The sequence below is a fragment of the Chaetura pelagica genome, unplaced genomic scaffold (assembly GCF_000747805.2).
Source record: "Chaetura pelagica isolate M959 unplaced genomic scaffold, ChaPel_1.0 scaffold388, whole genome shotgun sequence".
Taxonomy (NCBI): Eukaryota; Metazoa; Chordata; class Aves; order Apodiformes; family Apodidae; genus Chaetura; species Chaetura pelagica.
In genome coordinates this window covers 886,517-911,392 of record NW_009954111.1, presented here as the reverse complement: position 1 = coordinate 911,392, position 24,876 = coordinate 886,517, and the positions used below count along the sequence as shown (strand labels likewise).

At 42.3% G+C, this 24,876-nt stretch overlaps 1 protein-coding gene across 1 annotated transcript in view; it reads right to left on the bottom strand.

The window, feature by feature from the left end:
* Positions 1-5,754: 5,754 nt before the first annotated feature.
* The window catches only part of EED (embryonic ectoderm development), a 23,163-nt gene continuing 4,041 nt past the window's right edge, over positions 5,755-24,876 (bottom strand). Inside the window, exons 2-13 of the mRNA XM_010002555.1 lie at positions 21,411-21,516; positions 19,571-19,723; positions 14,260-14,352; positions 13,289-13,354; positions 12,479-12,604; positions 12,279-12,360; positions 10,653-10,744; positions 9,592-9,725; positions 8,390-8,495; positions 7,484-7,642; positions 6,976-7,049; positions 5,755-5,946 (exon numbers count right to left, since the gene is read on the bottom strand). Coding sequence (XP_010000857.1) covers positions 5,820-5,946; positions 6,976-7,049; positions 7,484-7,642; positions 8,390-8,495; positions 9,592-9,725; positions 10,653-10,744; positions 12,279-12,360; positions 12,479-12,604; positions 13,289-13,354; positions 14,260-14,352; positions 19,571-19,723; positions 21,411-21,516 — 1,318 coding nt within the window. The 3' untranslated portion in view covers positions 5,755-5,819. The remainder of the gene's footprint in view (positions 5,947-6,975; positions 7,050-7,483; positions 7,643-8,389; positions 8,496-9,591; positions 9,726-10,652; positions 10,745-12,278; positions 12,361-12,478; positions 12,605-13,288; positions 13,355-14,259; positions 14,353-19,570; positions 19,724-21,410; positions 21,517-24,876) is intronic.

Here is a 24,876-nt window from a genome sequence, read left to right as displayed (position 1 = left end):
CGGCTGGAGGCCCCACTGTGGCCCCAGGGCCTTGGAGCGGAGCTGCCGGGGGTGGGTGCAGACATGGACAAGGTGGTTCTCCCTCCCCTGGGAAGAAACACCAGGTGCCCTGTCCTGCAGACTGTGGCCTTCCCACAGATGCCCCCACTGCCTCCTGCCATGAAGTCCCAGCCCTGGGATCTGCCCAGACCAGACAGGGGCTGGGGCAGTGAAAGATGCTCCCATTGGCACTTCTTAGGCTGCCATCTTTAGGATCAGGGGGCTCCAGGTAGGGGACACTTGCAGAAGTCATGGAAAAGCTGACGAGCAAACAAAGCAAGAGGAGCAAGAGGAGAGCCAGGCAGGAGGAGCAGACTGGTGAGTGGCCCTGGCACTGAGCTCCCCACCCACGGCAGCCCTGACCTGGCATGTGCTGGGGGCTGCTGGCTCCTCACTCTGTCTCCTCCCTCAGCAGTTTCTGCCAAGGCAAGAGCAGAGAAGAAAAGTGTGCTGACCAGGAAAAGGTGGTTAGTACAGTGGGAATCCCCAGGTCCTGCCCCAAACCCTCACCCCATGCCTGAACATTTCTGTTTAGGGCATCCCTGTCCCCCAGGAAATGAAGAGCTGCTGCCCAAGGGCCCCCTAATGGAGGGACTGGGGTGCAGTGGAGCCTAATTCTTCTGCTCCTCTGCAGGGCCAGCAGAAAGGTGCCCAAGAGGGAGCTGCAGACCCCACAGGCTTCCAGGTGCTCTGTTTCCACCGTGCCCAGAAGCCCTATGGTTGGAGACCATTCCCTGCCCTTGCAGAGTTCAGAGGCACCAAAGAAGGAGCTGCAGGTGCCACTGGAATCAACAGATGTAACTGACAATGTGGCCATTGTACCTGCACCCGAGACCCATGCCCCGAGCCACATAATGAGCATCAGCATTTCCACGGACATCTCCAGCCTGGAAATGCTGTTGGAAGCCAAGGAGTGGCAGGTCCCTGGGCCCAGGGATATGAATCCACATAGCTCTGTGGATGTGCAGAGGCCCTGCAACAGCCCTATACCCATATCTGCAAGTACCTGGAATCAACTCATGGCATAAAACAATGAGATCCAGGCTGGACAAGCATGGTCCAAGCGGTCCCACAATGGGCACAGGACACTGGCTGCCCCGAGTGGGATCCTCCCTGGAGGGCCCTCCCTCCCCAGCATCAGGATGGAGGGGCAGATGAACCAGGAGGTGCAGCAGGACAGGCTGCAGCCCCAGGGCCCCATCACCAAAAAGTCCAGGATTAGGCACCTGCGGGAGGGCTGTGCCCGGCTGTTGTGCTGCCTGAAGGCCTGGGGGAGGCGTTACTGCTGCTGCCTGCCCCCAGCTGTGGACCAGGGATCCACATGCCATGTGGCCTCAACCACATAAAAGTATGTCCTGAAGTCCTGCCATGCTGTCCTGGCTGCTCAGGCAGCTACCGAGTGGCTGTTGAGTGCAGGACTGGGAATGCATCTCAGATGTTTAAAAATTAAATTCTTCCTTTCTCAGAGGTTCCTTGGGTTACCCATCCATCCATCCCATGGCTGGGGTGCCTTAGTGCCCAGACCCTGTGCTTAGGAGAATCTCATCCACATGCACCAACACCTACAGGAAGGGTGCCGGGAAGATGGCAGCTCAAGCTGGTGGATGGCACCCTGAGCACCAACATCAGCAGTTTGGGATGCTGCTGGGTTTCATGGTTGGTTTTGGGGTGGCATGAAACTTCCAAAGGGGAAATTCTAATTCTTCTGCAGTGGTGATTTGAGACTGAAGAAAGATCTGGTACGACAGGAAAGGAGGCCCATGGGCAAGAACGTCTTAAACTGGTTGGAAGTTGGGATAGCAGAGACAGAAGCACTCCTTGCAGGGGAGTGAAGTTTCCAAGATAAGGAACAGCCTCAGTATTGTCTGGGAGGTGAACGTTCAGGTGCTTATGCTAAAGGGCCACTTTGGAAAGCGGAGCTGGATGGAACACAGACCCATTCTGCCCCTCTGCTATGTACAGGCCTCAGCTTTGTGCTCCCTCAGTATTATGTGGACCAGTAGCCTCTCTGAAAGCTTTTTGCTTGGAGGGGGTCACACCAGACTTTTGCTGAAGAACTTAAGGCACTGGAGCTCTCAATAAGTGGGTGAGCACAGCTTCAGTTTGTGGACAGGTATATGTTAAAATATTAAAGGTTTTGGAAAATATTAAACTCTTCTTTAAATTCTTTTGCAATTATTGTAACTTTACTAGCTCTGCATATTCCAGAAATGCAGAACAATTTGATTTGTCCTCATTTTTAAATCTAGAACTAGGCAACTTCAGGAAGAAAACACCACAACTTAATAAATGCACAACTTCTACGTTCACTAGAGCTTTATAGATCTGAATGCTGACAAGGAGGTTTTTCCCCCAAGTGGTGTACATTCAAGACACTATTAATCCTAAAAGCAAATGGGCTTGGCTGTTGAAAAGAGAATTTTTTTCTTCTCTGGGGCTTGCTCCACCTCTGCTTTTGCAACTTCACATTCTCTAGTTTTCTCCTCCATTAACCCCTTGAATCCATCCAGCTTTCCACGGGCAAACCTGCTGGAACATTTGTCTGCATTTTAAAAGCCTAGTCTTCAGCACATTCATAAGTTAATACAGAAGTTAAAGCTGACCTCAACTGTGTCAGGCCTCTCTCTAGTCAAGCATCACCCTCCCTTTCCTTCCTCAGAAGCAAAGCAGCTCACTTATCAGAATGTACCACTATAAATGCCCCCCAGAAAACCCCATGGCTGAAAAATCCCTAGCGCTTTTGTATCCCACTTCACCCTCAGCACTGGACATGGGAAGCCACAGAAGACTCAGTCAGATGGCTGCTGTAAAGCAGTTACTGAGGCTAAATGGTTCCAGCCTCCAAGTGTTCTCAAGATACTTCAGCTCAGCTATCAAAACAGTTTTCTTGGAGCCTGCAGGAAGCCTGAGCACTCCCACTGCCTTTTTGGAGTGCTGTCCCAACCACATCTCTGCTGCCCCAAGTTTTCAGCCTCTGCAAATCCCAGACACTTTCCAGAGAATGAACTACGAGGCACTCAGGCCATCACTGTAGCATAAATGCTGGTTCATACCGTGCCAGCAGTTCTGCAGATGCAGTATGTAACTAGTTGAGCTTCACTAAATGTTACTAAACTTCTTCCTCACTCAGGCACACCCAGCTGCTGTGCAGTGTCTTGCACCACGTCCAGAACCACTGACATTTCAACTGGATGCTGACAAGTTACACACAGATTATCACTGTTAATGATGCCTGCCATCTTATCCACACCTCCCCCTTTCATTGTCACCAATTGTACATATCTAAAAACTATATGAAATGGCATTCATTTTAGAATTCATTATTCCTAGGAGAAGTAATAACAGTGGTGAGGCTATTTGTGGATAGTGACACAAGAGGCAATTAAAACACACTTCCAATAACTCTTATATAAGACAATCACAATTTCTAGGAAGTTACTATATATTTATGTGCCAGCTGCATGCCAAACAACAGCACAGGCTGTAAGGGAAACCTGAAGAGTGGGAAATAATTTAAATGGACAATTCAGAAAACTTTACAAAAATACTTCTTTTTATTAAAAGCAGCAATTTCAAGCAGAACAATGAACAGAATGTAAACATCACTAAGGACCACTTCTTGCAAGCACAGGATCAGTGTGTCCCAATGGGTAGAAAACCTATTAAGGGAGCTAGGAGACCAGCATGGTTAAAAAAGGAACTGCTGGGCAAACTCAAGTGGAAAAGGAAAATCTATAGATCACGGAAAGAGGGGCTGGTCACTTGGGAGGAATATAGGACAGTTGTCAGAGGATGTAGGGAGGCAACTAGGAAAGCTAAGGCCTCCTTGGAACTTAACCTTGCAAGTCAGGTTAAGGATAATAGAAAGGGCTTTTTCAAATACATAGCCGACAAAACTAACACTAGAGGCAATATAGGCCCACTGCTGAATGAGGTGGGTGCCCTGGTGACACAGGATATAAAGAAGGCAGAGGTGCTGAATGCCTTCTTTGCCTCTGTCTTTACTCCTGCAGGCTTTCCCCAGGAGCTCCAGATTCATATCGCCCCAGAGGAAGTCAAGATACAGGAGGAGTTTGACATAGTAGATGAGGATTGGGTTAGGGATCAGTTGAGTAATCTGGACATCCATAAATCGATGGGTCCGGATGGAATGCACCCAAGGGTGCTGAGGGAGCTGGTGGAGGTCATTGCTAGGCCACTCTCCATCATCTTCAGTAAGTCATGGGCAACAGGTGAGGTGCCTGAGGACTGGAGGATAGCAAATGTCACTCCAGTCTACAAGAAGGGCAAGAAGGAGGACCCGGGTAACTATAGACCGGTCAGCCTCACCTCCATCCCTGGAAAGGTGATGGAACAACTTGTTCTTGTGACTATCTCCAGGCACATCAAGGACATGGGGGTCATCAAGAGCAGTCAACATGGTTTTATCAAGGGTAAATCATGTTTGACTAACCTCATAGCCTTCTATGAGGAAATTACTAGGTGGATAGATGATGGTAGAGCGGTAGATGTGGTTTATCTTGATTTCAGTAAAGCATTTGACACCGTCTCCCACAGCATCCTTGTGGATAAGTTGATCAGGTATGGGTTTGGTGACCAGGAAGTGAGGTGGATTAGGAACTGGTTGAAAGGAAGGAGTCAGAGAGTTGTAGTCAATGGGGTAGAATCTGGTTGGAGGTGTGTTACTAGTGGAGTCCCACAAGGGTCGGTGCTGGGACCGGTGTTGTTCAACATCTTCATCAACGACCTGGATGAGGGTATAGAATGTACCCTCAGCAAGTTTGCTGATGACACTAAGCTGGGAGGAGTGGCTGACACACCAGAAGGCTGTGCTGCCATTCAGAGAGACTTAGATAGGTTGGAGAGTTGGGCGGGGAGAAACATGATGAAATTCAACAAGGGGAAGTGCAGAGTTTTACATTTGGGGAAGAACAACACCATGTCCCAGTACAGGTTGGGGGCTGAACTGCTGGAGAGTAGTGTAGGTGAAAGAGACCTGGGGGTCCTGGTAGACAGGAGGATGACCATGAGCCAGCAATGTGCCCTTGTGGCCAAGAAGGCCAATGGCATCCTGGGGTGCATTAGAAAGGGTGTGGTTAGTAGGTCAAGAGAGGTTCTCCTCCCCCTCTATTCTGCATTGGTGAGGCCGCATCTGGAGTATTGTGTCCAGTTCTGGGCCCCTCAGTTCAAGAAGGACAGGGAACTGCTTGAAAGAGTCCAGCGCAGAGCCACAAAGATGATGAAGGGAGTGGAACATCTCCCTTATGAGGAAAGGCTGAGGGAGCTGGGTCTGTTGAGCTTGGAGGAGACTGAGGGGTGACCTCATCAGTGTTTACAAATACGTAAAGGGTGAGCGTCAGGAAGATGGAGTTAAGCTTTTTTCAGGGATGTCCAGTGATAGGACAAGGAGTAATGGATGCAAATTGGAGCATAGGAGGTTCAAGGTGAATATCAAAAATTTTTTTTACTGTGAGAGTGACAGAGCCCTGGGACAGGCTGCCCAGAAAGGTTGTGGAGTCTCCTTCACTTCACATTCAAACTCCGCCTGGACACGTTCCTGTGTGATGTGCTCTGGGTGATCCTGCTCTGGCAGAGGGGTTGGACTAGATGATCTTTCAAGGTCCCTTCCAACCCCAATGATTCTATGATCACTAAGTTCAGCTCCAGTCCGCTGAACCTTCGAGGAAGTCTACATTAAATGCATCTACTGTACTAGCAAGTTAACAGACTATATTAGAATTTGAAAATATATTTTCTACTTTCACCTAAGAAAAAGTCACCTATCGTAGTCTGTCCCAGCGCCAGATACTGGCATCATCACACACAGCTATAAGGATACTGCTGTCCCTGCTAAAACTGGTTTGTCGAATGGCAGCAACACATTTAGGATGAGTGAGAGTCGTACACCTATAAAGAAAAGGAAAATCATTCAGCTGCAACGTTAAATCTGCACTTGCTACTACACTGTGCAGTGCTGTTTCACCAACTTTTTGATGGGACTTAGGAGGAACTGAAGGGCAACAGGATTAAAGCCTTCAAGGGTTATTCTGCATTCCAAATGTGGACTTGGGGAAGCAGTAATCCCTTGTTCCCCCCCCACCATTTCTTAGCCACCCAATTTCCCCCAAAACATTGACTGAAAGCTTATTGAATCTCATTATTTAGGACTTCAAAATCAATGTTCTTTCCCAGTGGTTAGGAATAAAATACTGTAATTGGGTGATTAAAGACTGCAGCACTTTCAGTAAGTTCATACATTTAGGAACACGTATACACACATACACACTTATATAAATTATCTGTAAGTGTATATGTAATATATAGTGTGTAGACAAATATAATGCATATATTATCTACACACAGCACATATATGTTTTATAAACATAATGTATATTACATATATAATATTTTTTTAGATGAAATTGAATGTTTTAATACATATGTGTACATTCTATGATGCTATGTAAGGACATGCTGTGAAACTGCCTGGCCACACAGGTGAGGAACTGGAAAGCCATATTGTATTCTCCACATTTTGCTCATAACTAACCTTTAGACTCTCATTACTCTGGTCTTTTCACCTATTTCTCCTATTTCATGTGCTACACACACCTAACACGTCTTTTAACTGCTCTGTAAATTTTCCACCTAATTATTTTGTAAGCTCCTTAAGTAACAAATTTCTTTTATTGTATTTACATATGGTACACAGCACAACCTGACTGGGGCCTCTTGGCACTACTGTAATATAAATAAAAAATCAGTAAAAAATAATAAATGTTAACCTTCAGGGGCTCAGAATGCTTATTTAGCTAGTAGTTAAAATGAAAAGTGACTAGTACCGATAAAGAACCTCTATAGTTATTAGTAAAGGAAAAACTACCCCAAATCCCTGTCTTAACAAGAATAAAATAAATTAGAAAAGTAACTACTCACTTGGCTTTATGAGGATCCTCTATTTCTAAATCCCAAACATAAAGTTTGCCAACCTGATTGCCCAGAGCAAGCATCTTTAAAAGAAAGCAGAGGATAAAGAAGTTTTAAAATACAATCTCAAAGAATGAAGTCAGATTTTTATAAACGTTCCATAGCTGAGAAATTGTGTGTGAATGTTTGACTTAATGAGTTTGTTGGAGGGGTTACAAATGCTGTAAGATGTGCCTCCTTTTTCTCACTTTATCATCCATCTCTGCATATGGGCAAGGAAGATGTCAGTAAACACAGCTTGGATGGAAAACAAATATTTATTTGATGGAACTTTTTTCATCAGGCAGAACCCAGAATCAAACATCTGGAGCTCCTCCAGTTTCATATAAAGCTTCTTGCAGCAAACCACTCTATTTCTCAAACTTCACATGAACGAAGATTTTTCTCATGCTCACAAACACAGGATCAATGGAAGCTACACACCTTCAAATACAGCAAAGTCAAAGCTGGCACATACCTTTTGCCAGAAATCCATTGAAAACCTCATGTACCATATATCACACTGGCTGTAGTCAAATCTCCCAAGTATGGTTACATTTGACTCACTGGGCTTGATTTTATCTATATCATCTTCCATTTTGCCAGGTTTCCAGCACACTATGGCATTTTCACAAGACTGAGGTGAAACAATGAAAAAAAATAAATAATCTGTAATTAGAATTTATACTGCACATCCAGTCTAGCTAAAATTATAACCAAACATTTCATCTCACAGCTTCTCCAATGACATTAAAAAAAAACATACAACTGAAAATTTCACCTCTGTTCTTAGATCACAGCCACATCTCCAGCCTTACATCACTGGGAGCCTTCTCACAGCCTGGCTGGATAACAGGACTGCAGGAGCCCTCCCTCACCCACTTCAGAGGAAGTCAGCCAGATGTGCTCAAACACTTTCATGCACAGTTCAAATCAAATCGGACCATGTGAGCACCAGTTTCTGGCAACGAGGCGGTTGGACCCCTTAGTTTATTTAGTATCTGCAAGCCAATGTTTTGAGTGGACACAGCATATTAATTGAAGTGACTTCATTATGGGAACCTTAATTTCTCACTGTAGCAGCAGGATCCCTCACCAGTATCTAAATACTCTCTTTCTAAGCAGATTCTACTCAGCTGATATCCCTGTACTTTTAGCAGAGGTACAGCCATAGTAAGAATTTAAAGCATTAAGTTATATAATAATAATCAGTCCAAGCTGCTTTTCCACACACCCTGACAGCTGATAAAATTCACAGTGCACTCCATAAGATCATTTGACACAGAACAATGATTTAAACTAAGACCCAAATGCTAGTAAAACTTCTGTTGTTTAAGATCATCAAAACAAGCAAGTAATGCAGCTGGAAAAGCTGCAATGTTACCTTGGAAAGGATTAGATCTCCCAACCATCGTACACAGTCAACATAGTTTCTATGTATGTCTCTTGTAGAAAAGTCAGGAAAATGAATTTTCTGAGAAATAAAAGGCCTATGGAGAAAATTGCCAAGTGAGGTTCAAAGAAACACAGAAGCACAAGTCTAATGGACAGTTTTAACATACCTCAATGTTAAAAAGACAAGTCTGTCTTTTTTGTTTTAACACATTTATAACAAAGCAGATTTTTGGATGCTTTTTAAAAATAATAATTTGAACAGTCCCTGTTTTCATCCTCCTTACTAATGAAATAACTAGTTTCCCAGGTACAATACTGCGCAGACAATGCTGAGCAAAACCACTTCAGATGCTGAACACAGCTCCCATTGACAAATACTTCAAGAACTAATTAAAGCTCAGCTTCCTGCTGCTGCTATCTAAATTGGTAAAAAGAAATGCACACACACACTATATATAAAACAATATATTAAAAAGTCATAATTTTTAAAAAGCACACTAAAAATAGTAATTTAATATTTGGTAACAGGGCCAGAAAAAACAAGAGTATTTTCACAGCAAGTCTCATTGCTGCACATGCTCAGTGTATTTTAGACTCCCCAGTTCTCTCAAAGGTTTAACTGGAAGTTAAGATTAAAAAAAGTTGAGGAACTTCCTAAAGGAGGATTTCTCTATCATGTATCTGATTGCTGTGTTTACTTGACAATTTACCTTATCTGAGGTCAGATCAGAGAATGATGACAATTAAGGTTACTACTACTGTTAAACCAGTTTTGTCCCCACCCCAAAGTAAAATAAAAAATAACTACACAAAACTCTTTGCTATGTTTAATTACATGGATTTAATTCCCTCCTAGAAATGTTGAGGTGAGAGGAAGAAAAGCCACTGACATCTTGAAACACAATGATATACAAGCATTAATTAAGAATGATAAAGACAATAATTCCAGCCATTTTCTAGTCAAGCAGATAAGAAATAATTAAGACACTTGAATTAAGATATTTGAAAACAAAGGTCTCAGAACTTTTAGTAAAATTCTACTGAAACAAATTCCGGTAGGACACTATTCTAGAGAGATTCAGTACCCAGCACAATCCCCAAGAACTCCCAGTCTGGATAGGAACTGACCTGGGCCACTGAAGAGAGCATTAATGTTTTGCAAAGACAGCCAAGAAGATGAAGACTACATACCTGTTGGTTTTATTTGGGTTGTACTCATAAGACTCTTTGATGGCATTTATCATTCTCTTGGAATTAATTCTCCAGAGTTTGAGAGAGTGATCCATCCCACAGGACATGATTTTTTCACCAAGAAGATCATAATCCTACGTACATAAAATTATTTTGAGAACCCCCAGCATAAGCTGCATTATATTAATTCAGACTTTATTCCATCATTTCCATCAAAACAGCACTTTCTGTGTAGAGAGTGTAACAAAACAGTGTATTTCAAATAGAAGAATACTAATAATCCTGCTCACTGCAAAGAATCACAGTGTCTTTATAATTATATTTACTCTCTCAAAAGAAAGAGAGGTATATTCAACAGCACTGACAGACAAATGAATCTGCTCCTAGTTCTCCCCCCTCAGTAAATTCCCTAGTCTTCATTTTAGGGAGCAACTTTAGCAGAATTCCAGGGCTACAACATGGGTGATGACTATTTAGAACTACAAGAGAATCACAGAGTGCCAGGTTTCATAGAGTTGCATCCCTCGCCTTTCAGGTCACAACAGGAAGGGAAACAGTTCTTAAGAGCAGAGTATTAAAACGAAAATATTCTAGTTGATATCTGCTGGGTACCAGTGTCTGTTCACAGCCACTGCAAAGCAGCATCACTCACCTGGAATAACTTCTTTCCTTCCCTACCATGTCTTTCAAGGTTTATTTGCTCTTGCTGCTTTGGCTTGATAAGACCTCAAGAACTTCAGAAGTGGGACCATCAATGAAATATTTTACTCAGTCTAGCCCCACTGAGCTCTATTTTATTTACTTCTAGGCTGCACTGTGTGAAAACTACCTGCTGAAACATACAGAAAGTGAACACCTGTCCTGTACATTGAGAGGTGGCCAGATCAATCAAACCACCTTATCTTTAAACTTGTCTATCCCCTTAAAACAGTATTTATGCACTTCAGGTATTTTTAAAGTAGGTATTATATCAATAAAAGTGCACAAGAGGATAAAAAGTTGCAGTGTAGACTTACTACCCTTTGCAAAACTAAATCACTGCCCCACAGTCTTCCACTTACTGCACTTAACACCTCATCCCTGTGCCCTTCTACTCCTCCAAATATTGCAACCAGCGTGTCTGTCTGGATGTTCCACAGTCTCAATGCATGATCTATAAAGAACAAATAAAATTACATGCTGCTTTTTATATGCACATATGAATAATATATTTCAGCTTAACCACTTTCAATAACAGGTGCTCATGTAAACATCAAAAAGGCACTTAATTCTTCCTCACTTGTTAGAAACAATGAAACTGCAAAAACGAAAATAGCCATTATGACTAAACTATTGTAAGAGTAATTCTGTGGTGGAGAAACTGTGCCCACTCCCCTCCCCTGGGACAGCTGCTAACAATATACTTGGATCTTAAGATCATCTGAAAAACAAGGAGTCTGAGAAGCAAACAAGTATGCTTTTATTCAGTTTTTTGTGTACCAAAAATGCTAGAATTCCTTTCAGCCATTCTTCCATTAGTATTCAGAGAAGTTTTGATTTTCCATTTCACTCGTTTAACCTCTAAAGTGTTATTGTTATGAACCACAGACTGCAGGGATGGGAGAAATTGTTTCTATAAACAATATATATTCTGAAGTCAATCAGACTAATCCACTTGTTTAAAGAAAGCTTTAACAATTTCTAATGAAGAGCCTCTACTGTATTTTCCTTTTGGATTCCACAAGTAGGCTGCACTGAATTACAGCAACACCAACTGGAAGGCCACACGGTCCCAAATGTTCTCTTCTTTCCTACTCATTTCTCAGCCAAGCAGTTCTGAGACCCCAGTATTCTGCTGCCACCTCATGGCTTGTCAGAGATAGTGCCTGGTCCAGAGATCACACATTAAAACTTGCAGTACTATGGTGGATGTCAGAAGGTTATTAAAAAGGGAAACTAAAAATGTACAGGACTCAAGAAATTCAGTGCCACAGGTCCACAGCACAGACTTGACAACTGCAAGAAGAGAGGTTCCCAGCTCCTGTTCTCATGTAGCTTCATTAGTAATACCAGACACACTCAGCTCTACAGTCCCTTGCTGTGAACATTTCCATCTCGAGCATTCCTGAAGGCTTGCTCTTGGGAAGTAGATCAAGTAACCCCTTTCTTAACAAAACAGTCACGATTAGGAAGCTGTGACTGTTTATATGTTCTGGACAAGCCCATAAGGCACTACACCAAAAACTCGCTTCTCCCTTCACTAATACGCTTTTCACACCAAGTCCAATTAAAGCTGGAGCTGCTCCTGAGCGACAGCCCGTGGGATTTTCCCCATGAACACACTGGTGAACGCTCTCTGCGACATCAGGACATCCCCACTAGATGGCGACAGGATTCCACAACAGAAAAAGATTCAACACAGCTGTTAGGAGAGCAGCTCAAACGCTTATCTTCTCTCCTCATAGCAGCACTGTTCACAGTCCCGTTGCACCACACCCCTCTTAGTGGAGTTATGTTTATTGTAGGCCATGGATTTCACACGTACAAGATTTATAGTCATAAAAGAGCAAGATTTGCTCTAGACTTTCAAGGTAAACTTGCTCAGTGCCATTCATAAAAAATTCACTGAGGTTTTGGCCATTTTTGAGACGAAAATCCAATCCAAAGTGTCCTGATTCATACAAAAACAAAAGAGGTTTTTTCCTCACCTTTGCTTACAGATAAAAGGAGATTTGGATCTCTTGGATGGAATTTCAGTTCATTGATTGCATTTCCATGGCCCACGTAGTGCTGGGATAGAATTCAGAGACCAAGTTATCATTTCCCTTCATGTTTACATGTATTTAGAAGACATAAATTTCATATCTTACTGAAATGCAAGCTGCACCTCCAAGTTCTGAGCACTCACCTTTATGCACTGCATTGTAATAGGATTAATTATCCTAATAATACCCCTGGACCCTGCCACAGCCAGAAGAGGATGGCTGGTATTGCTGTCGTATGTCCACGCACATGTATAGAAATTCTCATCTGCCTAGACCTTACGTTAAGGAAAACAGAATAAACCAGTTGTTTTTTTAAAAAAATGTGGGTTTGATAAAGCAAACTTGTTGCTATTTTATACAAGTGCTCTGGAGTCTCTGCTGGACCCAGTGAGAAAAATATCTTCAAATACAAGCAACATCACCTTTCTATAGATACCAGGTTTCCCCACTTCTGTTCCATAACATACCAGGAACACCTTCTCTCACTTTCCAGCCTCTTGCTCCAAAACATCCAAAGGCTAGGAATAAAATAAGGATGAAGAATGAGTTCTCAAGCTACAAACTTGTCTACTGCAAATGATCAACACAAGTTACTGCCACTTCAGAGCAAGAAACAGTTCTTAGATTTAAAAGTCAGTTTCAATTAGCACAGAAGCTGAGGCCAGTGTAAAGCAGAGAATGTGAAACATGACACAAATACTAGAGTTGGGAAGATTACGCTGATGGAGAATCAGTTTTTAAATGTTCCACAAGTCTGCATTTTTCATATTTCTTTCAACAGGAGGGACTCTAGGATGTAGGAAAGAGGCAAGACTGTCACCTAACATAAGGAATGTGCCATGTGAGCAAAGCATGAAATCACAGACGAGACCTTCATATGCTTTTTGCTCCAAAGCTTCTTCATCTTTGAGAAAGAGGAAGCAAACAAGTGTCTTTTTAACTTAAAAGGATACATCAGCATCCACATATGATTGCAACAAACGGATTTCTCCTTGGGAATGACATTCATACAAAGTAACCTGGAGGAAAAAAAAAAAAAAGAGGAAGGGGAGAGATTGCTGCATGTGATAATTTCAAAGGAAATAACATACACCTGGGTGCTGATTTCCTGATGGCAAGAGGTAGCGTGTCCTTATGGTTTAGATCACATCCATCATCTGTTTGTTTCCAACAGGGGGAAATGTTGTGATAGAAGACTGCTTACAGCAGTCTCAGTAAAGCACCACGCCAGGCCTTGTCAAGAGTCCTTCCCAGACATTAAAATCTGGTATTTGAATTGTCTTAGTAAGATTAAGATCTATTAGAAATTAGTTACTGCCACCATCTCTAACATTACTCTGTCTTTTAATGAGCATCGACACCTTGTTTAATCTTAGTTGAGCACTTTTAGTAACTGCCAGGTGGAACTAAGCTGGAAATGAAAGGCTTCTTGTTTATTCACAACACTTCCACAGAAAGCACTTAGGAAATTATTTCACAGACTGGAATTACTTAATTCATTGCTCAGAAAAAGCCTATAAATTCACTCCACACAGGCCACTGAATTAGCTGCTGAGCTGTGTGGCATCTTTGCAGACACTTCTCATCCTGTTTTAGAGCATATGACCTTTTGAAAACAATAGCATCTATGAAGGGTAATTTTAGTGCCAAGATACATTTATGCACCTCTCTTCCTTATCCCATGTTCATATTCCTGAAGGATTTTTACCATACCGGCTAATCCCCAAATAGCTAACATGTGACTTCATAAAACAATCCAGAGGATGCAACTCTCCCAGATAACAGATGCTTTGTCCTTCAGGAATAAAGCTTTCTATACAAAATATCTGTGTCCATACCAAACACAGGTAAAGGGATTGGTTGAAAAACAAGAAAGCAAGCAGAACCACAAGGAAAAGCTCATGGTTAAAAACAGATTACTCACTCTGTTGCTGCCTACAGTGGCAAAAACAAGAGGATCACCTTCTTTACTGTGCCAATTAAACTGGACTCCAAACAAAGGCTGACCATGGTCCTCCTGTAGATGTAAAGGAAGATTAGAGAAAAAAAAAGATAAAACCCACATTCATATTATTTATTTGAAATTCAGATGTGGTGATAAACAGTTTAATTGATGTTTTCCTCATGGAATTAGTAGGTGTGCACCCAGTATAATTTCAGATAGTGAGCAGTTAAAAAGAGCAGTTCTGTAACCTTACATTTTAACTTGGCTGTCTTAAAGCAGAATTCCCAGCCAAGCTTTAAAAAAAGTGAAGGGGAAGAAGTGTTATCTCACAGTTATGGCCAAAAACTTGCAGAACGTCTGAGTTATATTTGCAGCTCTACTACTTTGTTTTGCCATTTTCAACAAGGCATCTAAGGCCACATCTATATGCATTTTATTCTGTCATAATTACTTCCACACAAGGATTTACAACTTCACAGAGAAGAATTATATTGGTATAAGGATGGAGAGGGCAACGTTTATCTTTTACAGCACAGTTAGGTCTTGCAACCCTATCACAGACACAAACTCTCTCTAGCATGTCACAATGTGGCTGCAAAGTCTGTGTCTACAAAGTGTTTTCAGATCCCCTTCACAAACAGTTACCAGAGAAGAGCCAAGTATTATTTTTACACAGCTTACATCAGTTCAAAAGAGAAAAAAAAAAAAAAAAAAAAAAGCAGATATGTTTATGAATTGTGATGAATATGGTGGTGCTTGTTAATAATTGATAACAGTATTTTGGCCTGTCCTGACAGGATGTTTTCAGTAAGAATAATGTTCGTTAAAGTGCCTCCCCACAGGGGACTGTCTGGGACAGGGCAGGCAGGCAGGAAGTGTCTCATGAGGGCTGTTAAGCAGCATTCAAATGGCAGCACTTCAGAGACAGCAGGAGAAATATTAGCCCTGGCAGCTCTGGCCTCTCCAAGTACCAAAGAATAAATCCTAGGAGGGGGTGTGGGTGGGGAATCCAACACTACTCAGGAAAAGAAAAGTAAGGAAGTCTGGAAGAATTTAAAATAGTATTTGCTGAAAAAGGCAGTATCTGTTATTAACAGACCTAGAAGAGCTAGAAAGAAAAGGGAGAACATCTTTCAGAAAAGAAGGCCCTCCTGCACTTCTTAAGTATAGGCAACAACTTTTAAAGCTGTATACAGATTAAAAAGAACTGTTTGAAGTTTAACACAACATATTACCCATTATAACATGAAAGAGCAGACCAGTGGCTTTATGTGGTGAGTGATATGGGATATTGGCAAAGGGAAAAGTAGCAAGGTTATTAGTGGCCCCAGGACAGAAGGAAAAAGCAAGTATCCAGCATCTGTGAAGCATTATAGTTTAACTAGAGATGAAGAATGAGGACAACTGCATGCCATAAAGTTGCATACACAAGGCCAAGATTTTTGGTGTTCAGTAAGGTTATGAATTTCTTTCTAGGTTTTGGGGTTTTTTGAGTGTACTTAAATCATTCTTGAAGATAATGGCTGAAAGGTCAAGTACAGAATACTTCAAAGAAGGATTTCCACTAATAATTAGTTGGTTTCAAGTTTCTCCATGGAAGTGTTCATGCTGGTGAACACTCAGGGCATTTGATGTACTGTATGAAGATAACACAGGTAAAATGGGTGGGTCCCCACTGCTTTATTACAGAGAAATTTTAGCAGGTTTTGCATCCATTTTTCTAGAGTAATTTTGTGCTCTGGCATGCATAGTTTTTCTGCTAAATTTAGTTAAAACAGGAAAACAGGAAAAGTGAAAAGATGTTTTTTCCTCCCTAAGGATAGAATATTTTTCCAGCACAGGTTCCAATAAATTTGTGATGTTCTAGGTAGGACCCAGACTCTGTGATACGTAATCAGTAGAGACATACACCAGAGGGCTGTACTGCTGGTATATTTCTGTATTTAAGCACATACCTAAAGTATTTAGTAAATTTTTTCAAAGACAACCTACTTCCCTGGGAAAAAATTCTCTGCAAGATAAATGTCTTTTGATCACTTACATCATCTGCACTACAACCTCCAGGAGCCTGATCATACATATCAGTTTGTGTTCAACGGATGAAGGAGTCATGCAGAGGCTCTTGCAGGAAGTCACCAGGGTATCTGAGGAAGTTACGCCCGTGGCATTTAAACTACCATCATCCTCAGTGGTCAGAGATAGCACAGAGATATTCTGATAATATTTGTCTGCTCTAATTTTTCTCCCAAGTGCTAAACAATCACACTTTTAGGTGCTGCAAATTGCAGTTAACCTGAGATGCCAAGTATGTCACACAAATCTGACCACTGGTACAGACAGAAGAGTGACCCAGATGCTGGTCCAAAGGCAGAATTGTGAAAAGCCATCTTCACCCTGATATGAATAGAGGGCACAAAATCCATAGTACTCAGGTTTTTCATGCACCCAGAGAAAGGTGGAAGAGGAGAAAATAACACCTACAGTTGTTACAAAAGCAAATAAATAAATACTCACTGGCTCTTACTCTCTCAATGCCAACTCAAGTTCAGTCAGAGTGTAAGACTAGACCTGGTTTCAGACTGAAGGCAGTGAGGTGAATATTGTGCCAACACAAAAAATAATGCCCTGCAACTACATTAACACATTTCAACATGCTGTCACTGCACTGCCAGCAGGGAACCAGCTGATCACACATGCACTTCCAGCTCCCAGAAGGGGAAGAAAGCCACTACTGGCAGCGGTTTTAGTTACCTCACCTTTACACATCAACAAGGTAGAAGAATCTTGCATGTGGTTGGTTGCAGGGGACAGAGAGTAGACAGAGAGACAACATGGGACTGCTAAGAGCCCCTGGGCCCCCCCCGAGCAAGTGCAAAGGGCAGAGCAAGTAACAGCACTGTTCTAGCACATCAAGGCAGAATATACACAGTTCTTCGCTGAGAGATCTATAAGCAAAATAGGTGGATGTATGTGAGGATGTGCAGGTGAGCTGAATAATCTCATTTATAAGGTACATTTTCATTCAGCCCACAGAGAGCAAAGATTTTTTTAGTATACCTTACAGTAACTTAGTACGGCAAAAAGAGAAAAACAGCTTTTTATTTCCTGTCATTTTCAAAGTTATATTTTTTATTTCCTGATGCTTAAGATTTCACCCAAAAAAAGCTTCCATGGTAGTGCTTAAAAAGCATATTTGCCAAACATTGAGTTTTTCAGGCTGAATCATAACCATTTAATTTTCAAAGACAACAGCAATTGCTGTATTTCTTTGCTTCCTTGAGGAAAAAAAAGTGAAAAGCAAAGTAAAAGGGAAAAGCAAGAGTGGAAAAGTAGACAAACATGTAATTTGTAAATCACTACATAATATTAAAATTAATTTTCATGTCTTTAAATAATATGAACACCTCATTAACTTCAATATAAGCACTGTAAAGCATAGGTCAGACATGTAAGCACTGTACAGCATAGGTCAAAGACACAAACTAGGGGATATATGATGTGACATCCCAAGAGACACAAGTGTATTTCTGAGCCCATAAATGACATCAAATTGTTAAGATTTTATCTCCACAGTATCTGCCAAATTAATATGGTAGAACAGGAAAAAAAAGAGAAGCCCCCCACATGTGGAGTAAAAGTTACCAAATTTGCTGCTATCTAGTCTTTGTATTAACATGCATGTTTATTATTATTAGCATTCATTTCAGTTCAAAAAGAGGGATAAAAAAGATAATAAAAATTAGCCACTAAGCCGACCTGCTACATTTACTCCCTCACAGCTTGATTCCACTTGCACAGGAATCTGTTCCCAGGCCTGAATCCAAATCCACAGAAGTCAAGGATTGTTTAACTGCATAGGGTCACCCTATAGTGATGCCTGGGCTGAGTCAGGGTGAGGCATTGTTCTGTTTTCCCAGAACTCACTTGAAAAGTACTAACTACTTTGGAATACTTGGTCTTTAGACAGAAAACAAATACTCTGAGCAGATGTGGGAACCTGTTAAATGTTTGGGTGTGCAAAGGCCTGTCCCTGTGTTTGAAGCATGACTTGAAGCCACAAAAAGCACCACCTGCGGGGGCGATTCAGGCAACTGAGAGAACGGCTGCCTGCTTAGGTGGAAATGAAAGAGCTTCCCTTCCTCCTACACCCTGAGAAGACTAGAGAGAAGGTGGGTTTTGAGCTATAAAAATTAAGATCAACTTGTTTCCCAGACACTTTTGTCAGTTTAACTTCCAATGGCTGTTTCTCCAGTGGCAAAGCTCATTTTGGAGGTTTCCAGGCTCCAAACCTCTCATCCCCTCCTGCTCAGATACCCCACCATTGCAGTGGCTGATTGTGAAGCCCAAGTTCAGAAACAGCTACATCAGCTCAACAGGTGCATGAGGGGGAGTGGCAAAAAGCTCTTACAGCAATTCTGCAGAAAATATCCACTGTGAAGTTGCAACATGAAGTCTAACAAAACTCCTATCTTGTTCCAATCTTTCCTTTATTTAGAAATCTTATAAAAATCAAATCAAATGGCAAATTTACAGTTTTTGTCACTCAAGTATCCCACAAAAAGTGGGAAAGTAAAAGAACAATATCCTGACAGTGTAAAAGAATCAAAGAGAAAATGCATTCAGTTCACCATAGCCTGTCACCAGTGCAAAAAAACCAAACCCAACAGTAATACCCAAAAACACAAGAACAGAGTAAAGACACAAATCAACATCCCTTATTACCATGAGGTATCATGTGGGAAAGATGACCTAGGTCAGGTGTGAACACAATCACAACACTTATGATAAATTAATCGAATTGCACTGTACATCATTAATGACAACTGCCAGAGGACAGAATTTGCTAAGTGTAAGGAAAAGGCTACTCCAAGATTGTTGGGCTGTTGTGGTTTTTTTTCAAAATATGTTTGAACAGGTAGAAAAATCTATACAGGTTCTGTGCTTTGTATCAAGTTGTCACAGGTTTTGTTTTATTTGAATTTGTTTATCCAGGCTCTTTTACTCAAGCCACTACAGCTTCAATGAAATCCATCACATATCGCACAGAACTTGGCAAACCTGTACTAAAAATGGGTTAATGGCAGCAATACCTTCTGTTTCCTGTTTTTCAGTATCCTTTTTCTTCCAAACTTTAGCTTTTCCAAATAAGAAAAGTACTTTCTCCAAATGAGCATGGAACAGTTTTATATACAGATATGTAAAAATATCTATCCTGACAGTGTATTGCAGTCAACATTACTGCCCCCAAGCAGTACCCAGCATTCCCATGCTGAAGCTTACACATACCTACCTTTAGGCTATTTACACATTTGAAGGAATATTTGCACTTCTTTGACTTCCATTTTCCTTTCCCCCAGCTTTTCCTCCCTGGTGCATTAGGAGTGTTGGTTGGTGTGTCAGGGCGTTCAGTGTTAGTTCCACTTTCAATACTAACGGCATCATCCTGAAAATGTTCAAATTACACAGAATGTAATAAAGACATCATTAATGGCTCTATCAAGTCAGCTAACTTTGTAGTATTTGGCCTTTCCACTTTTTCTTCTCTTCCATAAGAACAGAAGTTCTCATAGGACTTGGTGTTATTTAGATTAATGTGTTTAAATATCTATTACTAACATAATAGCCTTCCTCCCCAGAAACAGAACATGAGCCACATGAGGACCAACCCAAGAGGGACAGACATGAACTATGATCTAGTGAAGTTTCTTCAGAATGCTGGTAGCTGCTCTTCAGAAAATGTCTGAAGATAAAGTGGTTTCTTTCTGTAAAAAAAAAAAAAAATCTTTGACCTAGATGAAATTAGTACTTCTGAGGTACTGAAGGAAGGGTTATTTGTGTCAAAACATTACACTTAGAACGGTTAAGATTCTTGGTATGACTAAGACTTCTGGGCACCCTCAGCAACATCAGGCACAGCACAGCTCTGCAGTGACAGGACTGCTGCTAGGAAAGGAAGCCCAACCTCTCCCTCCTGCTCCTTCCAACAAATACTTTCTTCAACTAAAAGCTAAGTCAAAACAAAACAAAACAAAAAAGCCAACAGTAAAATGAGCTTGCTGTCTGATCAGCTAACTAACCTAACTGTCCATCCCTCCAACCATCAGCAGCCAGAGATCAGGCAAAAAAAAAAAGAACTGAAAAAAAAAAAAAAAGAAAAAAAAAAGGGTGCACAAAATAACCTACTCAGCTTTGGACAATTAACAGAAACTACAATTTCCTATGCAGTCTGCCTGCAGAACACGACTCAAAAGGACATTCCTATTCCCTGCATCAGCCGCCACAGGGCATGTCAACTTCACCTGCATAATCTCTGGCAACCCTGTCCTTCCATACCAGTGAGTCCAGCTTGCTCAAAAACAGCTTGTTTGTTGTGTTGGTTTTTCTCAAGGTAGTTTGTTCACTTCCATCAGAGCAGTGGTGGAAGAATCTCCACCCAAGGCCATGGGATTTCTAGACTGAACTAAGAAGACAGAGGCAGACAACCACCCATCACTGAAGGAGATGAAGTGTAACATGAAGTTGCACAAGGAACTCCACTAGGAATATGGAATAAGGTCAACTACAAGGATTGATAGACCAGTTCTCAGCAAACATTTATTCTTTGTCCCAGTTTCATATCTGTACCATCAGAAGCCAGTAGAGATGCACCAATCTTTGGTTGCCCAACAACCCTGAAAATCAGGACATCAAGAGGAATAAAGGAGGAAAGACACGCAAGCCCATAAATGAACTGCCCAAATCTGGAGTCATTCCCTTCACATTGTACCCCTAAAAGAGCCAACCCTCCCCAAATAAGATAGTTTCTTCTCCTTTATGCTAAAAGTTTTTAGAGCTTGCCAAATTCTTGTCCCCCAAGTGCCCCTGCTAGCCAGAGTCAAAACACTTCACAGGACTGAAGATTTCTCTGGACTGGTCAGATAACATCAACAAAAGAGCAGCAGGTACAAGGTATGATGATAAAACTCCAATTTAACTGACAAATCTGCACCCAGATACTTGTGGAACAAAACACACCTTTCTTCCAAATCAATACTATCATACAATCTTTTAAACAGAATCCCAGCCTCTCAGGAGTAGTGGAGTCCACAAACTCTTGAAAAGGGAGTCCTTTCACCACTGAGACAGGTCACATTTTCAATAACCAGACAGCCCACGTGGCACAGACAGCCTACAACAGGCACCAAAGCAAACACCAACGCCCTTGTCCCCAAATTACACTTGGATGCACAGATGCTGCTGAGCAGTAAAAAAAAATAAAAATAACCCAGTAATAGTGGTATGGAGCACCTTGAACCTGCCTGTTTCCTCACAGCAACACTTCCAGAGGCTGGGGGGGATGTGGTCCAGATCCTTCATGTGAAGGACCAGACCTTTCCTCACAGGAACATAACATGCCCTTTAGGTCAGCAGGCTTAAAGATGGTTGCTCCACCAGGCATTCTAAACCCTCTCCTGGCTGCCTCCTCTGCCAGAAAACAACTCCTATGCCATGAGGGGTTAACTGCTGCTAGAGAGGAGCAGTGGTGGGAAAAACAGCAACGACGTGGCAAACTGCAAGTCCGCCCGGTAACAGCAGAGGCAGGAAAAGGTCCCAGCCTGATTGGCTGAGAAGCCCCAGGAACCAAAGACTGGCCAATCGGGAGCAAAGGAAACCCATAAAGACACAGCGCGCGTGCTACCTGGGGCGTGCTTTTTGGACGGACGCTGAAGCTGCTGCTGGTTGCTTTTGGGGGGTGACCTGTGCCTTGGGGGTGCCTGCCAGCCAGAGATCCCTGCTCCTGTTTACCTGCAGTCCCGGCTAGTCCCTGCAGCCCAGTTCCCAGCTAGTCCCAGCTCCCGCTTCACCTGCAGTCCCAGCTAATCCCTGCAGACCCAGCTCATCCTGTCTCGCCCGCAGCTTTTTGCAGTCCCGACTCCTGACTTTCCTGCGGTCCTTGGCTGCACTGCCTGCTGTTACCCACCTGCAGAACCTGCCTGCTGCTGAGCATGTGCGGTGAGACTTCTTCCTGCCACAGGGTGATACAGGGCCTTATGCTCAGCTAAAGGAGGAAGCTAAGCATAAGGGTATCCCATCTGGGCTTTTAGCCCAAAATTACTCCTACAATCACCTAAAAATGCTAATTGAGGAATGGCCTGCAAAGCCCAATCTGGGGGAGAAATCCCATAAAAAGGATCAGGGAAACTAAATAGCCCTCCCTCTGCCAACAAAAAGAACTCAAAAAGACAGCAGAGGGAGGAGAAAGGGGATAATTCAAGCACAGTCAATTTGACTGACCCCCTGAGTGGACCCTGGGAGGCCACCCCACAAGAGGAACAAGATTGGCAAACAAACGAATCGGGCTCTAAAACCCCAAGTCCTCCAAAAGATTGGCAAAATGTGTTAAGACTTGTTCAAAACAAAAATGGGGACTTGGAACTTACTTGTGCTGTTGGACCAAAACGTCATCCTGTTACATTTGTAGTTGACACAGGAGCACAAATCTCCACACTAAGAGCAGATGTAGCTGACCAATGTGGCATCAATGCGTCTTTAAAACCAATATTTGTTAGTGGTGCATTTGGCAAGACCACTTTACAAAAAACAGTAAGGGTTGTGTAGAGTGGATAACACATTGGGAACATAATAATTGGGAAATTAACTGGGTCCCAGTGTGGCAGAAAGAAAAGTGGCAGCAGATGTTGGGCAAAGCTAAATCAAATCCCAGTTTCCACGTTGGATGGGTGCCTTCCCACCAATCAGTTTTAAAGGATGAAGCATCTTTCTGGAATAATGAAGCTGATGAGCTGGCCCAGATCAATGTACTAGAAATCCTAGAAGCCACTGCTCAGGGTGAGAAATCTAAGTGGGGAAGACTACTTGAATGGCTCCACATTAAGAGAGGCTATTCAGGAACCTTAGACCTCTACAGGGAAGCTCAAGCACAAAGGATGGCCTGTTACACGTGAACAAGCCAAAACTGCAATTTCAGAATGTGAGCTGTGTAAAATTCGCATGGGGAAACATCCCCTAACAGCAGACAGTCTCCATCTGCATGAAGGAAAATCCTTGTGGTCCACCTGGCAGGTGGACTACATTGGACCCTTTTGCAGATCAGGGAATAAACAATATGCTATTGTTATGGTAGAGGTAGTCTTGGGTCTCACCTGTGCAGAAGCCACTCTAAAAGCAAATGGGGAAAACTACCTTGAGATTTCTGGAAAAAACAAAACATTTAGTACTCTGCCCAAGCCAGAAAATATCCAGTCTGATAATGGAACACATTTCACCTCCCAGCTAGTCCAAAGTTGGGCAAAAAGGGAGGATATCAAATGGACATTTCACACCCCATACTACTCACAAGCAAATCGGATTGTGGAAAGAACTAATGGAACGATCAAAAAACTAATTTGTCCCCAAGAGTCTCATTGGGACCAGCGGATGAGTCAGGCAATTACCACCATTAATAACTGATGGGGGCTAATGGGTGTCCCCGCCTAAACACCTTTTTTCCTTCAGCTCCCCAACAAACTGATATGAAAGATAAAAAACCTTTAAAGAAGGTGGAACATTCCCTACAGCCAGGGTAAACTGTCCTGGCTAATTCACCTAATATTGCAAAGCCCCTTTAATCTTAACACCTGGGAAACACTGGATGAAAATGGGAAAGCCCATATCATTAATGTTAAATGGATAATATGCTGTATATAATTTATGCAGTTTCTCATGGACTGGAATACAAATACAGAAGGAATTTTCACTTTGATACTAGAAAATGTTGCTACTGCTATTCGTTTTGGTTCTTTAACCCTTTTTACATACCCATTATGAGGGAGATACAATGTTGCAAGGAGGACTTTTTCACATAATAGCCCGACATGAGCTGGAGTTCCAGGGAGAGAAACACAGTAACATTTTGTGGCCAAAGGCTGGAGTCCTTTCCTAAAACCAGAGGCTATTATAGCCTGCTGCCCCAAAGGCCACGGGGTGAAGTGTGAAGAACCAGACCTTGCCTCACACGAACCTAACGTGCCCCTTAGGTCTGCAGTCATAACTGGCTTAAACACGGCTGCTCCACCAGGCACTTACAACCCTCTCCTGCCTGCCTCCTCTGCCAGAAAACCTGCTGCTGACCACATGCAGTGAGACTTCTTCCTGCCACCCATGGTTCTAAGACTGGGTTGCAGGAGAAGTCACTTGCAGCTACTATGTAAGTACCTAGAGCATCTCAGGAATAAAGTAAGGGATTGTATTTTGGGTATAATTCTCTCCCAAAGGTGTTCCTGTCTCACCTGCACACAAACTGCAACCCTATACGGGACAAGCGTCAGGCATATCCCTCCTTCCTCCTCCCCCCATAGATAATGATAATTAATCTGGGTGTATAAATAAGGTATATCTATATATAAGTATTAAGGCATATATAAGTTATTGGTATTTGGTGTTTTAAAGATATTTCAAGCTCCTCTGTGTTTTAATTACCCTTTTTGAACCTCCTGCCCCAAATTGTTTTATTTTTCCCTTCAATAAACCGTGTATTTGTAAATTCTAATTGGGGATTGGCTGCTGTTACTAGAGACATCAGTGAGCATTGAACAAGTGTCTCACCAGAAAAGCCAG